Consider the following 21,940-nt stretch of genomic DNA (forward strand, 5'->3'; position numbering starts at 1 on the left):
TTTCTTCTGAATCAGCCTTTTCCTCTTCATCTTCTTCTACCTTCCTCTTACTAGTGAGTCTTTAGTCGTCGTCATCATCATCATTAGAAGGAATATTAATAGGGCAAGCCTCATCATATGCATTAGAGTCGAGGCCATCATCATCAGAGTCATCGCCCTTTTCAACGCTCGTCTTCCTCTGTTTCTTCTGAATCTGCCTTTTCCTCCTCATCTTCTTCTACCTTCCTCTTACTAGTATATGCAGTCTGTGCAGATGAGGTCTTAGGAGTCTTGGCTGCTCTACCATTTTCTTTGTACTTCTCTGAACTCAAGTATTGTATACTTTCCTCCTTGGTAGCCTCAGGAACATTTTTACATGGGGTAACATCCCCCTTAATAACGGCAAGGTGTTTTTTAAACCGGTAAATTCCCCCATTAGTATCCTTTCCACAATAATTATATTTAACCATACTTCCAACCCGGATCACCAGTCCGACTAGAACCTAGAGAAGATACTTCAATAGAACAAGGCTTATTTTCAACCTTTTCTGGTCTTCTAAATTCAGAAGATGTCTAATCTCATCCCGAACTGCTTCAGAAACCTTTGTACAACAAGCAACATTACCTCTAACACCAACAAGGTGTTTTTTGAATAAGCTAATACCCCTATAGGTATCTTTTTCACAAAAATTACACCTTATATAATTTTTATCATTTGGTTTTGGGTTGTACCCATATTTCCAACCCGGATCACTTCTTCTAGAAGTAGCAGAAATAAATCGATGACAAGGATTTTGTTCCTGTTTTTGTTTTCCAGAACTCATATATTGCTTAATCTCCTCTCTGATAGCTTCAGAAATATTTTTACAAGGGCTAGCAACCCCCTTAATACTGGTAAAATGTTCCTTAAACCGATTTATGCCTCCTTTTGTATCTTTTTCACAACAATTGCATCTAACGCAATTTCTGTCATTTGGATTCGGATTGTATCCATATTTCCAACCCGGATCTTCACTTCGACTAACTCTTGAAGAAGACATCTCAAAATAAAACAATTAATCTAAAAAATAAAATTTTGCACTTACTTTGATTGCTCGAACTCTAAACTTTGAGACACTTCGATTCAATGAAATGTAGTTTTCTGGAGGTTGTTTTCTCTCTAAAAGGGGTTCTTGTGGGTTTAGGTTTCAAATGAACCTAAATCCCGTCCTTCTAACCTTTTATATCTTTTAAAAAAATCAAAACAAAAAACAAAAAAAAACATTTCCACCTCTAGGAGGGGCGCAGCCCCTGGGCGGCCACCCAAGGCTGGGCGGCTGCCTAGGTGGGTTCCGTACCACCTAGGCGGCCACCCAGGGACCACTGCCCAGTTTGGCCATCTAGGCCTGGGCGATGCGCACAGGCCTTCTAGCGATGAGCTCGGTGGTCCGTTTTTTTGAACAATGGTTAGTCTATTAGAATATTGAAGCATACAAAGTTTCCATTCAGTTTAAACACTTAACATTAACCGCAGCTCATCTTCATTTCATAGGGAAAGCAAGGAAACAAAAACTTATCTTCATCGTAAAATTTGATACATTATTTCATGAACCAAAAGTTTCAAAATCAATTGAGCTGCTGCGCTACAAGGTGAGGTCCTGCAAGCCCAGCGGGATATGAAAAGCCATTAGTTAACATTAATGAAAAAGTTCAAGTTATACTTGTGTCTATTTGAAGCAGTCATTCCAGGAGCCTTAATAAGATATTTGGTATTGATTTATAGTTCTACCTTTTTTTTTCCCCTTTCTGATCTATTTTTTAAATGAGTAATGTGGGTCTTTTCTTCATGTTTGAAGAATCAAAGAACCATGCACAAAAAATAACGCACCAAATCTATGACATAATGCCCAAAACACAGACCAACATTCTGATACTAAGGTGACCAGTTGAAGGCTCCCTCCCCATTAGAATCTCGCTTCAGTATTCCACTAATTGCATTTTCAACATAAAGAAGGCATTTAGCAGTTTCCATTAAAATATAGGAAATGAACATAAATCCAATATTCCAAGTGTATAAGAAGCACAAAAGAAAACGAGATACAAAATATAAAGTATTACAGAAGCTCTATCAGGGCAAAGGTCAAACATGTACATGTAATATGAAGAACAATGTAATTCGTATGGCATGAGTTCATCGGAAGCCGAATAAATCGCCTTTAAAAGCCTTGCCGCTTGGTTTATTGATTTCCGCTCTGATATATTCATATGTGTTTAGGTACTCAATTTTTGCACTCCTAGGAGTGTGGCTCTAATTGAGTGAAAGCAACCATTAGAGTGATGGGTGCTACATCCATGAGTGAAAGATGTTGTGTGAGAAAGGCTAAAACAAGCCATGTGATATGCACTATTTGGAAGAAAAAGATCATCACGGACGGTGTACTCATAAGGCATTGAGGCCCTAAGATTGTGCATTGTTCCATCGCTCTCAAATTGTGAAGGATTTAGCTTTAAGCTTTCCCATACTTAGTAGATCCAAGAAAGACCATTGATCCCATGCACGATTAGAGGAGGAGACATGGTGTGGGGTGTACTAAGCTTGGTTGAGGCAATCTCCGATATCTTTTACTTTGTGCTTTATAGTATTTCTTTCTTGTGCTATTCTTATTCCTATAAGAATTGTGTTGATTTTATTTATTGAATAAAGAAGTTGTAATTAATGGTAGCAAGTGAGTGAGAACCACTTTAATTTGTTTATTTCAAGAGACTTTTATTGTACTTGGACCCATTGTAAATGTTCTAGTCAGTGTAAAAAAAGAAAATTAAAAACTATATACACTGTGCTAGATCACCTTGTCCAACTTTCAACTTGAAGGGCAAGTTTAGCAGCTGGCACAGTAGTTCGTGAACCTCAATAATGGGCAAGACGATGATCTTTTAGCCCAAGAGGATTTCGAGTACAAGCCTTTTCACTTTTGCGCTCTGCATGGGGAGTCAAGTGATGAGGATAGTGACAGAAGACCTAGATGTGGAGAACATACTCTAGGGTTTTCGATTTGGAAAATGAAATTTTTTGTTTTGACACAGATTGCATGGAAAGTCAACAAATTGTAGATTGGGATTCACCACCAATCTTCGATATATACTCGGATGAACAATAAGATTTCCTAGGAGATCCGATCTATAATAAGGTTCAAGATGAAGATGAAGAGATTTTGGAAGAGGGTAAAGAATATGGAGAAAAGGCAATAGGAGGAATATTCAAAATCATGGACATTGAAGATCTCATTAATATCAAAGAGGTCGTGCATTCAAGAAATTTAGGGTATTGGAATCAAAGTAGTGCAGTGAAGGCATAGTCGACTTAGAATTTGCAAATTGTGTTCCCCAACATACATAATACGATCCGTTTCTTGAGGAATCATTTTTACCACGAATAATCTTTGATCCAACAAAGACGAACAAGTTTGAAGAAGGTAGTTTTGACACTGAATTCATCTTAGCATACTTCAAATCTCGAGGACGAGTTCTCTCCAATCAGGGGAGAATGATGGAGGGAAAAATTATACTTATTTTTAATTTTTATTCAATTTTAACTTTTAGGGTTTATTTATAGGATTTTTAGTTTTTAGGAATTCTAGGATTTTTATTGTTTTTTTATTGTTTCATGAGTATTATTCACAAGTACTATTCATGGGTACAAATGTTATTATGAAATTTAAGTTTAAATTAAGATATATAGGTTATTTTAATCACTGTATGGACATAAAATATCTTTAAACATTGAATTATAATATAAAAGAGGTGTGTGAGGCCTTCAAAGAATTAATTCCTCGTGATTTTTAGAAATTAAAAGAGAGAAAAGCTTAGGATTTTGAATCCCTAGCTTGGAGTATAGGGAAGAAACCCTGAGTTTCTTTTCGACTTGTGCTTGGAATTGGCATTGTTTCTTGCTGATTTTACTGTTCCATCAAATTTCTCTACATCACAGAGCCTTAGGCATCTGGAGGCCCCTCCTCTCTGTCCTCAAATTCTTGTGACGTAGTATTAGGTTCCACTCAAGGAGGGGATCAATAATTAGATTTTTGCTAGACCCCAGGCTCAATCAAATGCCCTTGAAAGACCTTTACCCAGGCCTTTATCTCCTCGCTTTCCATCAACAAGCCTCTAATGAAGACCATTTTCCCATGCAAAACGCTGCAAGAACTTGGAGTCCAAGCATTCGTAGACCACCCTCAGATATTGAGTTTCAGGAATTCCTAGACCTATCCACACTCCTTAGTTCAATTTTTCTCTCTTGCTCTGGAGAAGACAGTTTAATATGGTGCCCTGCCCTCTGGAAAATTTTCAGTTGCTTCCTTTTGTACCGAACTTACAGAACCGCCAACATTCCCCCTTGCCCCTCCCTCCATTGAGGCCAAAGCATGAATCTCCATTGCTACCCCCAAGATCGAAGTCTTCAACTAGATTGCTCTCTTTAAAAGAGCATTAACTGTTGACCAACTGCAAAAGAGACGCTTGGCTTTACCGAATTGATGTATCATGTGTCACGAAGCCGACGAAACTAACCCATACCTCTTTATACATTGTCAAGTGGCCCATTCCTTGTGGGGAGCTTTTCTTCAGCTCTTCAATGGCAATGGGTGTCCCCAAAAAATATTCCCAATCTCTTTTCCTCTCTCCGCCCCTACCCCTGGGCCTCTTCAAGTATCATATTGTGGAAGGCTTCAATGGCAGTCCTCATTTGGGAAATTCAGATAGAACGTAACAATCGTATCTTCCGAGGAATTTTCTCTATCACTGAAGCCTTGTTCGATAGAATCAAGGCAACAATTATCTTCTGGGCCACCAATCACAAGCGGTTCAAAGGCTTCCCCCCTTCAACCTTCTACTTACACTGGTACAGTCTCCTCTTCTTACCACAACAGAGTAACTCACGAGTCTCCTCTTCTTACCTGCTACTTCCTACAGAGCTGGGCCGCGTAAAGCTAAACTTTGATGGCTTTTCCTTAGGTCAGGTATAGGAGGTCTTATTAGAGACTAAAAAAGGGCCCTCGTGCCCCATTGCCGCGAGAGAAACACATAAGCAAACTGTCTCGCTAAAGAGGGCGATTCACAAGCCATAGGCTAAGCATTTTTTGCATTCTCAGTCAGTGTCTTTTCTAGGGTTTCCCCCTTCCTTCCCCTTTTCCTCCTTCCTTTCATTACCCTCTCTAGGGATTTTGTATAGAGTTCCCTCCCCAATGGCAGCCGTTTTTGTTGTACATAACCCCCTCACAAGTGGTCCTATTTTGTACTATCTTTTCATCTTTTCAATACAACAGTTAACTTACTTCAAAATTTTAAAAAATAAAAATACCAATGCACAATAAAATATTATTCTGTTTGCAGAATTTGTATCTCCTATAGGACCCACATATCCAAGTCCAGCTCCACTATAGTTTATTGGTTACACAAAACAATAAAGAAGTAAGTTATCCTAGAAGCCAAAGGCAAAACTAGAATCATAAAACACAAAAAACATTATTGAAAAACAAGCTCAGTTTGGAAAAGAGAACTAAATGACCTTAAGTTTTGCCAAAGCCGACAATCTCCAAGTATACATTCATACAAATTGGTGAATATTTGTTATCAATTTTATAACATATATGAATGTTGACAGCAGCTAGAAATAAAGATTGACCAACACTTTTGGTTCTGCAAAAATATGTATATGAGAGTTTTGATGAATAACACACAAATTAATAATTGGGTTTGTTTTTGTCATTCATTTTTTATCAGATGATTAATAAGGCCATTGCAAGCGCTTCAAAATCTCCCCAACCACAATCTAGCCTTTCGTCCCACCTAACCTGTAGCATTCCCCAACCTTACCATCCACAACCTAGCCTTTTGGTTTGCTACCATTGTGATGCAGATAAAAAACGGGTTGATTCAAAATCTAATTTTATTTTTTATATTTTTATTTTTTTGAGATGAGGGTAGACTTTTATTTTTTATTAGGGTTATTTTTTAAAAAAAAAGGATTAGTAGGGATTTTTTCAGTTTAGATTAATAAAGTCTATATTTTAGGAAGTATCTTTTTTTAGAAAAGATAAGACTTTAGTTGTATTTTAGTGTCCGTATTTTCTAGGTGGGCTTTTGTATAGAAAAGTTAGAGTATTTATTTTTATTTTTTATAGGGTTAATTTTTAAAAAATAGGATTAGTAGGGATTGTTTTAGTTTAGATTAATAAAGTTTTTATTTTAGGAAGTATCTTTTTTTTAGAAAAGATAAGACTTTAATCGTATTTTAGTGTTCGTATTTTCTAGGTGGGCTTTTATATAGGAAAGTTAGATTATTTCTTTTGAGTCTTCTTTTGAAATAAAAAGGTAAGTACGATGGAGCTAGCTTGGGAGGAAGGTTATCTTTTAGTTCGTTTAGGAAAGTTTATCTCTTGTATTAGTTGGGAGTACAAGGTGTTTATCTTTAGTTTTCAAAAAATATATTTTGGTTCCTATTTTAAAGGGAGTGTTATCTTTTTGCGTTGGGTTGAAACTAAAACAAATAATGAGTCACATAGGTGGAAAGGATGAAATAGGGCGTTGTAGTATCTTTTAGGAAGTTGGATGGAAGAATATGGCAAGAATCTAGAGATAGATTTATTTTTGTTAGTTATCATTTTCAGTTTTTAGTAAGGAGATATATTAAGGATTATCTTTTGAGAGTCACGTGCGAAGGTGATTTCAATGTATAAAAGGAGGCACGCATCATGTAAAGGGAGATTGAATTTTGATTAATAAAGAAAGTGCTTTCTTGGAGAGAGAGAGAGAGGTCCTTTTGTGTGTGTATTTTCTTCTCTTGTGCTTATGGGCCCATGTCGAAATACTTGTATCCATGCGTTTTGTTCTTTCTTCTTGTGATTTCCATCACGATTTTTACTTCTCTCTCTTAAGCGCGGTTAATTTTCGAGTGGTATTCGCCGTTAAATTTTATATTGCATCACGTGGTATCAAAGGGTAGTCGATTCTTGTAGATCATGGTGTTTGTCGATTGGTATTGTGGCTCGTGGATAAAGTCTATGGCCGGGCATTGGGACTCAACCCATCCAACGAGAACGAAACCTTCGAGCTCCCCGAGAGATGGAGAACAAAAGTTTGAGAAGGCAAGTAGAAGAGTTGACCTTGAGCTTGGCGTAAAAACTAACCTCAACACACTATGATGACGATAGTGAGTTGGAAGCTATTTGCGAGAACCCGTTCCATGCCAACGCTTTGTATCGAGAGCCTCATGGTCGGGAGAGTGATGTAGTTCCTCATGATCAAGAGTGTGATCTAGTGAAGTTTGATGAAGAACCAATTGGCTTGGATCATTAATTAGATTTATCATTCCAAAGGGATAACATCTTTGATGAAGGGCCTATATTTGCTGAAGTGCAAGATGAAAGTGATCTCATCTTTGATGAAGATCCTATATTTCATGAAGAAAAGATCAAAGGAGAGAAGTTATCCTTGAGGGAGCAAGGATATCTAATTTTCTTATTGATGGAGAAGTGGAAACTCAGGATGTTGACTTGATCTCAGAGGAAATCGAGCCATTGGAGATGTGTAACGAAGAAACATAAGCATACATGATGTGCCTAATGTGAAGTTTGAGCCATTTCAGGAAGTTGACGTGGCTGAAAAATCGACATACAACGACCATTTCCTCGAGGGTTTCACAATTTCAGTGCACCATCATTGTGTCTTGATCAATGCAGTAACCCACATGTCACAGGATCGTTTTTTCAATATTCAGGTTGCAGAAGGCGTGGGACTAATACAATTTTATCTTAGTGCACTTTAAAACTTGAGGACGAGTTTTCTCCAACCAGGGGAGAATGATGCTGATAAAAAACAGGTTGATTCAAAATCTAATTTTTTTTTTATATTTTTATTTTTTAGAGATGAGAGTAGATTTTTATTTTTTGTTAGGGTTCATTTTTTAAAAATAGGATTAGTAGGGATTTGTTTAGTTATAAATTAATAAAGTCAATATTTTCGGAAGCATCTTTTTTTAGAAAAGATAAGAGTAAGACTTTAGTTTGTTTTAGTGTCCGTATTTTCCAGGTGGGCTCTTATTTAGGAAAGTTAGAGTATTTCTTTTGAAACAAAAAGGTAAGTACAATGGAGTTAGCTTGGGAGGAAGGTTATCTTTTAGTTCGTTTAGGAAAGTTTATCTCTTGTATTAGTTGGGGGGTACAAGGTGTTTATCATTAGTTTTTAGAAAAGATATATTGTTTCCTAATTTAAAGGGAGTGTTATCTTTTACTGTTTGGTTGAAACTAGGGAAAATAATGAGTCCCGTAGGTGGAAAGGATGAAGTCGGAAGCTGTAGTAATCTTTTAGGAAGGTGGATGGAAGAATATGGAAAGAATCTAGAGATAGATTTATTTTGGTTAGTTATCATTTTCAGTTTTGTACGGAGATATATTAGGGGTTATCTTTTGAGAGTCACGTGAGAAGGTGATTTAAATGTATAAAAGGAAGCACGCATCATGTAAAAGGAGATTGAATTTTGATTACTAAAGAAAGAGTTTTCTTGGAGAGAGAGAGGGGCCCCTTTGTGGGTGTGTTTTCTTCTCTTGTGCTTATGGGCCCATGTTGGGATACTCGTATCCGCGTTTTGTTCTTTTTTCTTGTAATTTCCTTCACGGTTTTTATCTCTCTTAAACACTAGTGTGCAATAGTAATATGGAATGTTTTTTATCAAAAAACAAACCTTCCTCCAAAACAAACACGTCCTAAGGGTAACATATAGGTGGAAAGAGAGAGAGAGAGAGAGAGAGATAGAGAAAGTGAGAGAGAGAGAGAGAGAGAGATTTATCACTCTATTTGATTAATGGTGGATAGGGAAAAGGGAGTAGATGTACAACGTACTCTAGTGAGAATAAGAATCTTTTTGGCTTCGAGAATGGTGTTGGGGTCGTGGTGGTAGCACGACTTGTGCCCCAATTAAGGTCTAAGCTTACATTCTCACCTAACGCATTAAAAAACGGGTAAGGGCACGTCATCCCCACTGAATTACCCAAAAAAAGAAAAAAAAAAGAAGAATCCTTTTCACTTTAATATTTTACTTTTTAGATATTTAAATAGGTTTTTATTTGTGACAATTTTATATTAATAAATTTTGTCCTAATTTTTCTTGTGTTTTCTCTTTTCACTTTCTGACTCAGCTCAGCTTATATCGGCCAATTTCGTCTAAATTTGGCTCGGATTGGCTCGTCTAAGTTAAAATACTCTTTAACTGAACTAGTATTAGCCGAGCTGAACAGAGTTGAGCCATTAAAAGCCGAGCCGAGCCGAGCAGAAATCAGCCGAGCTAAGGAATAATTTCTAAAATATCAAAATTAAAAAAAGGGTCCATAAAAAAATCACAAACGCATTAAATTCAAAAATATATTTCGGACTTTTCTAATTGGGTTATAAAAAGGGAGAGAAGCTTGAATTTTACTGCAATTGCATGGGAAGAGCTAAGTTGCAGACATGCCTAAAGTAGTTCCATGGCTTTGTTCTGGTTTGCTGGGTTTTCAAGTTCAGCGGTCAACATATTGAAGCCTTGCCTCTCTCTAGAAATGCATGCCTCTAACTACAACAATAACAATGATAAGCAAGCCTTGAGAGAGAGAGAGGAGCATACCTCTCAAAGTAATGTATGACAGAGAGAGAGACGAGCGTACCTCTCAAAGTAATACATGTGATGAGATGAGATAGAAAGAGGAGCGAACCTCTTGAACCACGTAATGATAAGAGGACCTTCACCCTCTCCTTAACAAAACCCTAAAAAGGGTAGGGTTTAGGATTTACGGTATTACGGTTTAGGGTTTAGTATTTAAGGTATTAGAGTTTAGGATTTAAGGTATTAGGGTTTAGGGTTTAGGGTTTAGGGTTTAGGATTTAAGGTATTAGGGTTTAGGGACTAATGTGATCCCCACTAGAGGTAGAGTAAAAATCTTTGGCGGAATTATGTCCACTACTTCTTCAACATGAAGCTATGAACCCCTATAAAAGGACAGGAAAACAATCAGGTGTGAATTCTTATGATGTTTTGCTTGCCAACAAAATTATTCAGCTCCTTGAAATTGTTTTTGCGGAGGTAGAGGCAGAAGAAGAAATCAGAGAGGATGTTTTGGATGTGGTAGAGGTGGACTTTATGGAAATACTACTAGGTGCAGCATCCTACATCCACCTAACAATAATAGCATTAGGAGTTCCAATCAGGGGATTTTTGATATAGTGTGTCAGATCTGTGGAAGGTGTAATAATAGAAATCATGTAGTTACCCAAGACCATAATATGGGAGCAACCAGCATGTTGCTCTAAATATTTTTGTGGAGAATCTCGCCATTACATCTCCTTCTGAAGCTGCATCGATTGTTGATAGTGGTACAGCCAACCATTTGACAAGAAATCCAAGTATATTCTCCTCCCTTGTCCCTTACTCCGGTAGTGGGTCTATTTTAACTGGATATGGGTCCTCTCACCATATCACACATGTTGGGAATGTTTACTATTCAGTCATTTAAAGGGCCTATCAATTTCGAGAATGTTTTCCTCGTCCATAATTTCAAAGGCAATCTTATTTCGATGTCACAACTCACTAGAGAAAATCATGTCTTCTTTGTATTTACTCATGATTGTGTTTTATTGAACGACCAACTATCGTGGATCACATTTGCTAGCGGTGCACAATGTGGGGGGTTCAACATAGTTGATGATGAGTCAAAGAAATTCAAAACTCTGGTCGTGTCTTGTCAAGCAATAAAGATGCCAATGAATGGCATCATAGATTAGGTCATTGTAGTATGGAATCTCATAATAAGTCGTGTAAACAAGGGCTCATATCCTCTGATATTGATCTGTATGAGTTTATTTGTCATGGTTGTCTAGTGGTATTGTTTTTAATACTAAAAGAGCTTCTTTGCTGTTTGAGTTAGTGGATTCTGATATATGGGATCAAGCACAAACTGCATCTCCTTCTAAATTCCTATAATATGTGATAGTTTTTTATGACTTCTTCAGATTTACAAGGTTCTTTCATTTCAAGTTGTTTGTTGCAAAAGCACTTTTGTAGGCAACTTTTGTACTTTCATAGTGACAATGATAGAGCAACAAGTTTCCTATCCTTGGACAATGGGTAGAGCTACAAGTTTCCTATCCTCATACTGTATAACCAAATGAAATGGAGGAAAGGGAACATAGACATAAAAATGAACTTGGATTATCCCTTATGTTTTCCACTCAAGTTCTAAAGTTGTTATGGACTGAAGCTGTCCATACAGCCATATTCTTCATAAATAGACTTCTAATTGATGTACCGAACAGAAAAACTCCATATCACACACTGCTTGGAAGAACTCCTGACTATTCTATCTTGAGAGGTTTTGAATGTTGATGTTACGTCCATTGATAGTAGCCTAAGGTATAACTTGATCCTAAAGCAGTGTCATAGTCTTAACAATTTCATTAATGAAAGATACCTAAATTTAAGAATATACAATATGTCAGAGAGAGAGAGAGAGAGCAATAAGTTTGAGAGAGAGAGACGTTCAATGTATTTTCATATGTGAGAGAGAGACTAGCCCGTTATCTTTATACGTGAGAGAGCGACTAGCCCGTTATCTTTGTATGTGATATAGCGAGTGGCCCGTTATCTTTGTATGTGATATAGCGAGTGGCCCGTTATCTTTGTATATTGGCATGAGTGTGTACATTCGTGAGAGAGAGAGATGTCTAATGTTCTATTTGTGTGTAGAAGTGAGAGAGAGAGAGGCGCCTAATGTGTCTATGAGAAAAAAAATACATAAAAATGACAATTGGTATTACAAAATTAGTAGAAAAAATCACAAAAATCTCCCTCATTTCTTCATCAAAATCACAAAATGAGCATAGTTTTTTTGTAAAAGTACTGTATCAAAATTAGTATAAAAATTAGTATCCAAAAGAATATCAATAAACACTCGTCTAAGAAATGACGTCTCAATATTCACATCCTTTATTTTTATTTTATTTTATTTTTTTCAAGGGGTGGCACTAGGTGGCGCCCAGATCCACCTAGGAGCTTGCCTTAGGCCTGCTTGTCCAAACCTCACCGCTTAGGCTACCCGTGAGCACGATTAGCAAGTTCCAATGTAATCCAGGTATGGAGCACTAGAAGGCAATAAAAAACGTTCTGCAATAGTTGAATAGTAATCTTGCATTCACTTATGTAAGAGGCTTAAACATATAGATACAAGGATATTCAAATGTGGACTATCAAGGTGATCCAAATGAGATGAAGTCCACATCCAATTATATCTTCACACTTGCCAGTGCAACTGTTTCCTGGTGCATAAAGAACCGAACATCGTTGCAATATTGAGTACGAAGTCACAATATGGCTTGTTGTCTTGCAGCAAAAGAAGCGATCTCATTGTAGGTCTTGAATCAGCTTAGATTTGATGCAATGAAGTGCCCATGTGTAAGGATCTTTTGCGACAACTTGGCATGATTTGTGCGGCCAAAGAGCCGTATTTTCACAAGAAATCCAGGCAACTTAGGCAGATTATTACCACATTGGCAACGAGATCCGAAAACAAAGATTGAGGTTGCTTATATCCCTACAAAGGCTATGTTAGCATATACTTTGAGAAAAGGATTGGTACCAATGTTTTTGCCAAACATGTACATGGGATGGGCTTCAGAGAGTGAGAAGAAGTGATTGTAGTACCTTCAAAGGCCAAGTGGGAGATGTTCGGGTTTGTGGCCTTTAAAGCCCATGAAAGCATATAAATAAAGAATTATAGTGGATTGTAGTGAGAGTGTGTCTTGGTTGACTGACCTAGAGTTGGGCAGTCTATAGCCTGTGGTCATATCCAAAACCCTAACCCTTGGGTATATGGCACTACAGAAGAAGATTTTTGAAGGATCATCTCTTGTTAGAGCCGGAGAGATAGTCCAGGGATAATTAGTAGGCCAGGAGAGCATCATGGTCCCATGTGTCCAGATGTGGACTTATGAGAGTGATAGCTAAATCGTCAACAAACTTCCACATGGCATGTATACATGACAACTGCATACCCTATAAAGGGATATGTGTAAATGCGCATAGAGAGTTCCCCATGCACTATAGTAATATGTGTGTGTGACTTTCTCTTAAAGGAATCCACATTTAAGGATTGTGATTTCACTGTTGATTAGCCAGCTTTGATGAGTTAATCATGAGTCCTGGCATGAGACTGTAGCCTGTAGGTCATGGGTCTTGTTGAGTTGGTTTGAGAAGATAGTTGAGGATCACAGTACTGAGTCGGGTGGAGTGCCCTAACAATCCACTTCTAGAAATTTTGTTTTCAAGTTAAGAATTATTTTTGTGATTTTTAGAAATTTGATGAATTTTTATAATAATTTTCAGATGTAAAAAACCTTATAAAGGATAGTGTTCATATTTCTAAAACCTCTGGGGCCTTTTTTTTTTTTGAGGAGGGGGGGGGGGGGGGGGGGGGAGGGGGGCAATTAAGCGCCCAGGTCTCAAACATACGGGAAGCACAATGGTGGGACATGAGGCCCACATGGCCAATGCCCGATGCTAGGTTGGGATGCCTCACATGTAGGTGGAGGTCTCCCACTTCTTTGGGAAATCTCCCCCAAGATATTAGAGAATAATTTCTAGCTAGAGAACCTTGTGGAAATATTTGAAAAAGATTATATGACCTTATATTGTGGGAATAGAGAATATTTTGTGTTTGTAAAATATTCTTTCAATTGTTAAATTTGACCAAATCGTTTTGATATTGAATTCTTACAATCTTTTGTGAGAGAAATGGAAGTCCTAGTCAAACTAGAAGGATGCATTTTGATTGGTCTTATCCTAGGTTTGACTAGAAGTGGATGTGGTTCATAGAAATAGGGGATAATTGATTGTCTTTTTCACCTAACAGATTACCTAAAATTCTATTGGCCAAGATGATTTACAACCATATAAGGCATGCCTACACGCCCAACCCTAATTGACCAAGCGAAGTGCCAGTTGTGGCGTTGCCCTAGAAAGGCCTTAAAGGGTCTAGAGAAAACCCTATTCTTGTTTTGTGCTCTCAAGCCCTAGATTTGTAAAGGGTACTGCCTACAGAGTTTGCCGACTCAAAGAATTCAGTAAGGCCAAGACGATCAGAGGGCACAATCAGTCAGGTAATCAGATATGGGGTGTATCAATTGCTAAGGGGGTAAACCTTGGCAGAGTCAAGTAAGTTTTCCTGGCTATTCTTGGTTTATTTTATAGCCACTATTACTATTATTTTTCAGGAACATTATTTGTATTAGAATTCACAGTAAAAGTTTGTATTCAGCCCTTGGATTGAGTTGTATTTATTTAGCAGCAAAAAGAAACATCCTACGTTGTATTTAGGGTTTTTGTTTCTTATTTACAACATTGTTATATAGCACTTGTAAGTGGAATTTAGATATACTAATGAAAGAAAGACAATTTTGTATTTTACTCCCTAGAATTTCACATAGCTATTTCTTTTAATATATGTATATTTGTACTCGACCACCTGACATGTAGGCTGCCTTTTCCCATTACTTATGGGAGACTTTTTTATTAGTTACCTTTGTTATCAGAACCTTCCACTTGTAGGAACATCTTGATGTTTTGAGAATAAGTGTACAAAACGGACACCATATACTAATAGAAACCACGCTCAACATTTAGACAAACTCAACAGTTGCAGTGTGTACCAAATTATGATGGAGAGCATACCATCAGGAATTACCATTAGAAACCTGAATGAACAGATATATATCTTGCATCGTTGTCTCACTAGATGGTGAATCAAAACAAACCGAGAACATTTACAAAGAAAATTTATGGCATAGATATAAAGAATTAAGAATGAGGGTGTACTTGAATAATTCGGTGCCATTGTTGCTCCTTCTCAAGAATAGCCAGTGCTCTCTTCAGTGAAACTATGGGGAACTTGTTTTCCCATGCAACCCAAGCATCAAGAGCACCATAAACGGCTTCTTTAGATTCTTTCAAATGAAGAAGCTGCCAATTTCAATTTCTCAACTTTTATTACTCGTTATGTTAGAAAAGAGAAAAACTTGGTTTTCAAGTGGGCATTACGAACAAATCACTTTCTTTGATAAGTATTTGAGAAAAAAACACTACCAAATAAAGAACTTTGCAAAGTTATTTCAATAAGACTGTCCAGATACCAAATGTTTATATGCAATTGGACTTCGAAAGGAAAAATATTTCTTAAGCATGAATAACCAAGTATCAAGTAAATACGCAAACATTACAAAAGAAATGGGAAATCCATCACCTTTACTTTACCCACACCAGATAAATAAGAAGGGGAAAAGATCAAACTGAAAAGGGCATTCAAAACGCTATTTACCCACCCAAATTATCTACAGTTGCCTCTTCATAGACCAACTTATACTCTATCCTTTCAACCTCTTGAATAATGTGTTTCTTTATTATGTTCTTGTTTTCTTGTTCATTTTTAGAAACTTAACAGAGTTTTATTAGATTAAAAAATGGATGTACAATTACATCTCCTTCACAAAATTTAATAGATAAATACTGTAACAATGAAAATGAGATACCATTAGAGAATACTTGTCAACTCCATCCCTTGCAATAGTATCAGTGTTCTCATGGCTTCCACTTCACGAGGGTGGAAAGAGATCTTGACCTTGGCAACCTACTTACAAATTTCCTCAAATAGCTATGGAGCCACCACACTTTTCTTGCTGACGAAGTTTATGGATTTCTAACAATGTTTGTATAGGACTCTATCATAGTTTGCAGAGACACCAGGTCATTTAAAGCTGTGGTTTATACCTCATCGAGATGGCTTGGAAAGCTCGCGACTTGGAAGCCTGGGGACTCCCAACGAGTTTTAAAAAAATGGGCGACTCATCATTTCCACATAACTTTAGAGGAATGCCAAGCTCCGCCAGGTCAACTCGATAAGACCCGGTTCGGGACCAGGCCAAGTACAAGCCAATAGGTGAATCGAAGTTTATAATGATGATCATCATCATCCGAGCCTTCTCTCAACTATTTGGGGTTAGTTCAAATGAAGGTTTATATACCGTGCCGCAATTTTTAAAGAAAATAAGTTCATGAATACAGAGACACCCTAAAGCATTCTCCCTTTTTAGTAAATGCCAACTAATCAACTGAAGTTTACCTTTCATATTAAACACCTATAACCATCTAGTCTAATTTCTAATTTCGAATTTCTGTAGCTAATGTTTCCCACTAACGAAATAGCTCCACGAAAACAATTCAGATTACTATAATAAAAAAAGAAAAAAAGAAAAACAACACGAAAGATTTGAATACTTGAGCAAGCAAAGGAACAAAAAAAAAAAGGAAAAAAATAAAGAAAAAAAAGCAGGTTATGAAAAGCAAACACAAAATAAATACCAGACAGAAAAAACATATCACACGACCATAATGCCCATCTTCTTGCACAGTTGTCACAAAAGGGACCTCGTACTTACTGTATTGATAAGAAATTGTATCTTATCTTTCCTTCCGATGTTCTCTCCAATTTCACTCTTGTGCACATTTCCCATGTCACAATTTAAATCAGGTTGCATTGCCTGATTATAATGCCGAACCTGTGACAGCATTAGAGTTCATTATTTTATTTTTATCATATCAAGTCAAATTTGCATATAAATATGTTCAGGTGAGATAATATTGAAGAAAACATTGTGTCACATTTTCAGTAGCAAAGAATCAAATCCTCCTTGGCAAACCAAGAATAAAAAATAATTTAAAATGGGATCAGATACAATGAGCGTAGTTACTTTTTGGTTGGAGAATTAACTACACCCCAAACCTTCAGATGTGAAATCACATGGCTGGGGTGCATCATTCCTCCATTCAAAGTGTGTTGAAAATTTTAACAGCCTTTGAATTGTGGAATGCACACCCCAGATGTCAGCATTTGCATCTGAAACTTTGACATGTTATTGTTTTTCCATTTGTAGAGTAATTGTACCCATTAATGCTATACAATCAGTGATTTTGTATATGACTTTTTTTTATTGATTACTATATGTATTCTGAAGCAGAAAAGAAAGTGAATTCCAACCAATATCCAGTATATTAGCACTTAGGTCCCAAGAATATGTAATCAAAGTAACAGGAGCAACTGAACAAGTTTGTCTATTTGTTCTGTATTTTCCTCAAGTTGTCTACACTACTAAGCCAAAAAAGTGAGGTGTCGAATCACCAAGCAAAAAGTAGGTTGTCAACACTACACACAATCTGGCACGAGTGACAGCCACGAAGTTCTAAAAAAAAATTGAAGTTCATGAAAAAAACACATATGCACACATACACAGAAAGAAACTGGGAGTAATAACATTAGATTTTCCTCATCCATCCATATGCTAAAGTCAATTCCAAAAATGTTAAAACACCAAAAAAAATACAGTTTCTTTTAATTTATACAGCTACATAGTAGGCAGTGTTCAAAAATTCGGCCGCCCGACCGCCTACGCTGCTGACTAGGTGAAAAAATTCAAAAAACGCCTAGGTTGTTTGGACGGGATCATTATGCGCCCTATCTCTAGGCGCCCACCTAAGCGGCGAAGGTGCCGCCTAGGCACTACTGTTTGGGCGCCCGCCTAGGCGCCCGCCGTGACACTTTGCGGACGGACGGAAAAAAAACCTTGGGTAGGTCAAAAAATGTAATTCCCCCCCCCCTTAAAAAGGGGGGAAAACGGTTTTGGGAGGTATTCTAACCCCTAAAACAAAAACCGTGGCCTTTAGGGTGAGAAAAACCACTCTTTTGTGATTTATCGAAAAATCGATAAATTTCTTATTTTTTTGATTTCTTCCCAAAACAAAGGCAATAGTTCGTGGGTGGATTTGGAGCTTCTAATAGTTGATTTTGAGAATTTTTGGCAACATCAATTTGATTTTGATATTTTTAAAGTATTATGATATTTTAAAGAGGGTTTTGATTTTATTTGATTACAACATAGTATGTTATGGATCATGTGTTTTTTCCTTTACTTTTTTTATTTTTCTTTTACACTATATTTACATGTTTGTAGTTAAAAGATTGCTTTTTTGTGATTAATTGAATTTTTCTCATTTGGACAATGAAGTTGAGCATATATTGTATTCTTTTATGAATAATTGATTCATTTTTTGTACATTGTGTCATGTTTTGATATTATATTATTTTTGTTTTACTTTATTCGATAAATAAATGATTATGTGATATCTTAATGAGTTAAATCTTATGTGAAAGTGAAACTAAGGTCTTATATATTTAATGATTTATTTAAGTCTTAATGGTGAGGACACCCTGTCTCTGAGTGAGAGCATGGGCCCCTAGGCGGCCAAGCACCCAAACTGGCTAAATGACCGAATCTGCATTTTTGAACATTGATAGTAGGCAACTCGGCATATATTAAAAAAAAGCAACAAACCAAAAGGAACTCTCATGCAATCACATGTGCAAACACAAGGCCACGTGCAAAACATAAAACATCTTGCTCGCAATCCACTTACTCATAATATGTTGCAAGTAAGACTCCAAATGACTAAGTTTACATGCATGAATGAAGTTCTATTATTGAGAAACTACGAGAACAAAGCATAAAGAAACACAAAAAAGGGAATTTTTTTGTTTTAATAACACATAAATAGCAACAAGGGTAAAGATGCAATATAAAAATGAACCATGATCCAAACTCCGACACTAGGGCTATAAGAGTCAAGGGCAATGTTCCAAAAAATGCCCGCCCAGATTAAAGGGGCAAGGGGTATCCAGTAATCATGTTTTAAGTTCTAATTCGCAAGCATGAATATGCATTTTTTATTATCCAAACAAAAAATAAATACCCCACCTGATGGGTATTTTTGCACCTAAGAAGACGTAGTCCCCTGGGCACCCACCTAGGTACCCTGGCCATCTGCCTAGGCAAGGTACTAGGCGAGCTCCTAGGGACACCCACTTAATCGGTCCACTCAGGCTTGGACGATGCACTCAGGCCCCCTAGCCTAAGCAGGCACTAGGTGGACTACTTTCAACGGTCAATCGCCCAGGCCACACCGTAGCCTGCCTAGGCACGGGGCAGACAACTTTTTGAATCAATGGTCGAGGGGAAGCATAATGGAAAGCAGGTAGAGAGGATGCATTCAAACAAGTAGCTTAATAAAATCCAAAATAAAGAAAGAACAAGAAAAAAAAATAAAGATTTACAATTACTAATCATCATCATCAGAGCCTTTTCCCAACTATTTGGGGTCGGCTACACGAATCCTGATCTGCCATTTCACTTCATCAAGAGCCATACCCTCAGTGAGGCTATAAGTCACCATATCTTTTCTCACTAGTTCCAACCATGTCCTTTTGGGCCTACCACTTGCCATTCTTGAGCCTTCCACTTGAACTAACTCGCACCTACCCTAGCTTGCCTGAGTTACTTAGACAACAGAGTCCGAATGAAAACTATAGGAAACAACCGAGTCTCGCTAGTTCCCATTAGTTTTCACTCAATCGAGTCTCTGCCAAACTTGGCAGAGTCCAAGTTTCGAGACTCAAGCACGAGACTGACCCTAGTCCTTGTTTTAAACCATTCTTACTAAATCAAAGTGGGAGCTCAAACAAATCACCGCTATTATGGGGATCTCATTTCATAAAGTAAACAGGGAATGCTAACAAGGCATTGAGTTGTTTGAAAGAGAACATTAAGAATGTTTAGGATGGATCTCAATATGTATTTATAGACACCAGTGCACATTTTCTTTTGGGATACTCGAGGTTCATTGCTCAAGTGAAAAATGGCTGAAGCAATACATGACCTTGAGACAGGCAACTGATTCTACTGAGGAGCCAGAAGTTAGAAATCGATCCTCATCTTGTTTTAATGAATCTCATTAGTTGGAATATTTGAGGCTTGGGGGAGGTTAAGAAGAAGCACGTAGTTTTAATGTTGGTTAGGTCTCATAGACCAGATGTTTTGCTTTTTCAAGCGACAAAGCTACCTTCTCCCTCAATTTTTTTAGTTAGGGATGTTTGGGGTGGGGGACTAGTAGATTTTGTGGGTATCGATCTTGTAGGTTTTTCTGGTGGTTTGTGGTCTGTGTGGGACCTGACGAGCCTTAAGCTCTAAGGGTCTGTGGTGGGGGAAAGAGGTTAAATGATAGCTTTAAATGGGTTTGTTTCAATGTATATGGACCAAACTCTTATGCTTTGAAAGAGGATTTTCTGAATGAAATTTCTACTATCATTTTGGATTTTAATTTCCTTTTTGTATCGATGGAGACTTTAATATGATTAGATGGTAAGTGGAAATATAATGTAATTCATCTTTGAACCATTCCATGCGTATTTTGAATCATTTTATTATGCGGCACTATCTTGAAGATCTGCCTATTAATGGAGTGCATTACACATGGTCAAATAACAGTGTAGATAATCTGATTCAATGTAAGATTCATCGGTTATTGATTTTGGATGATTGAGAGTTGAAGTTCCCATTGGCAAAGGTTAATGCACTTACTAAGTTATCTTCTGATCACATTCCTATTTGTTTGTAAATTGATAATGTGATGACGGGTCCTAAGCCTTTTCGGTTGGACCTGGTATGGTTAGAAGAAGCAGACGTGATAGAGCTTATCTCGAATGCTTGGAAAAATTCAATCTGCCCAAGGTAGTATGGATTTCAAATTCATAAAAGGTTGGTGAACAATAAGCACAAACTTATTTAGTGGAAAAAAGAGACGAAATTCCATATAAAAAAAAAAAATTGGGGAAGTGCAGATGAGTTCAGATCTGATAGAGATGGTTGTTTACAATGGGGGAAGTTCATATGTTCAATTAAAAGAAGTGAAAATGAGTCTTATGAATTAGCTTCGTGAGATTTTAAGGTCAGAAGAGATATATTGGATGCGGAGATCAAGAGTTAAGTGGCTTAAAGAGGGGGATTTGAACATGAAAATTTTTCATGCTATTGCTAATGCGAGGAGAAGGTAGAACGATATATCATGAATTCAATTTGAAGGTGTGGATGTGCAGGATAGGTCGGCCTAGGCACTGAAATTCGTTAGCCATTTTCAGAGACTGTATTCTAAAGAATTGGCTTTTATCTCTAAATTGTCTGGCTTGCAATTTTAGAGTTTATCAGTTGAGGAAGCTACTTCTTTGGAAAATTGGGCTACAGAGGAAGAGGTTAGGAGGGTAGTCTTTGCACTTCCAGGAGATAAGGCTCCAGGTCCGGATGGGTTTCTTTTAACATTTTTCCAAAGATTTTGGGATTTGACTAAATTTGAATTGCTGATGATGGTTAATGAGTTTCTGGATAAGGCTCTTTGAGTAGGGCGATAAACTCTACTTACGTAGCTTTAATACCTAAGAAACATTCAATCTTTGGGATAACTGACATTCCGCCCATCGGCCTCTTAGCTTGAATACCTATGAAACATTCCTTTGGTTTAGAATTGTTGTAACTTTCTTTGAAGCAATAAAATTATAGAACATTGTAAAAAAAAAAAAAACACAACTGGCTAGGGTTTCATCAAAGCTTGAGATCAAGCTCCACAACTAAAGACCTCATTAAATAATAAATAATTATGATATAGTTCCCATAGAGGGGACACCCATTGGCCATTTGGGTGTGTGGGTTGCTCAGGTTTGTCCTTATTTGTCATTTCTTAAAAATAATTATTTAAAATTCATTTTTATGTTAAACAAAATTTCCGAAAAATCTACAAAAACTCCTAAAAATTAACCAAAGCATTCTCCATCACAATAACACATTTTGGAACAATTTGAAAAATAATTAAAAGAAAAATTAGGATTCTATGAGGTTGAATTAGGTATCGAAGCAATCCACTAAGCTAGATTTGGAATCCAAGGTCACCTTATCAACGTTTAACCAATGAGTGGCTTAGGACTCAAGTTGTTTGTGTGCAAGAGAGCATTCTTGAGGCTTTATGATTGCACGC

The 21,940-nt window shown here is 37.1% G+C and overlaps 1 protein-coding gene across 25 annotated transcripts in view; it reads right to left on the reverse strand.

The window, feature by feature from the left end:
- Positions 1-21,940, reverse strand: part of LOC148779651 (pentatricopeptide repeat-containing protein At4g18975, chloroplastic-like) — a 60,866-nt gene that overhangs the window by 21,814 nt on the left and 17,112 nt on the right. For 23 of the 25 annotated variants that reach the window (XR_016045528.1, XR_016045536.1, XR_016045537.1 and 20 more), the window contains 2 exons: positions 16,468-16,587; positions 14,852-14,995 (listed from right to left, as the gene is read on the reverse strand). Coding sequence is in view for 7 of the 25 variants with exons in the window: in XM_088853267.1 (XP_088709393.1) it covers positions 14,852-14,995; positions 16,468-16,566 (243 nt within the window). In the remaining 18 variants the exon portion in view is untranslated. Of the gene's footprint in view, positions 1-285; positions 1,617-14,851; positions 14,996-16,467; positions 16,588-21,940 lie in introns of those variants that run through there. The other 2 variants (XR_016045540.1, XR_016045539.1) reach the window with 1 other exon arrangement.

This window comes from Amborella trichopoda, chromosome 12 (assembly GCF_054954075.1).
Source record: "Amborella trichopoda isolate Santa Cruz 75 chromosome 12, AtrichopodaSantaCruz75HAP2 v2.0, whole genome shotgun sequence".
Classification (NCBI taxonomy): Eukaryota; Viridiplantae; Streptophyta; class Magnoliopsida; order Amborellales; family Amborellaceae; genus Amborella; species Amborella trichopoda.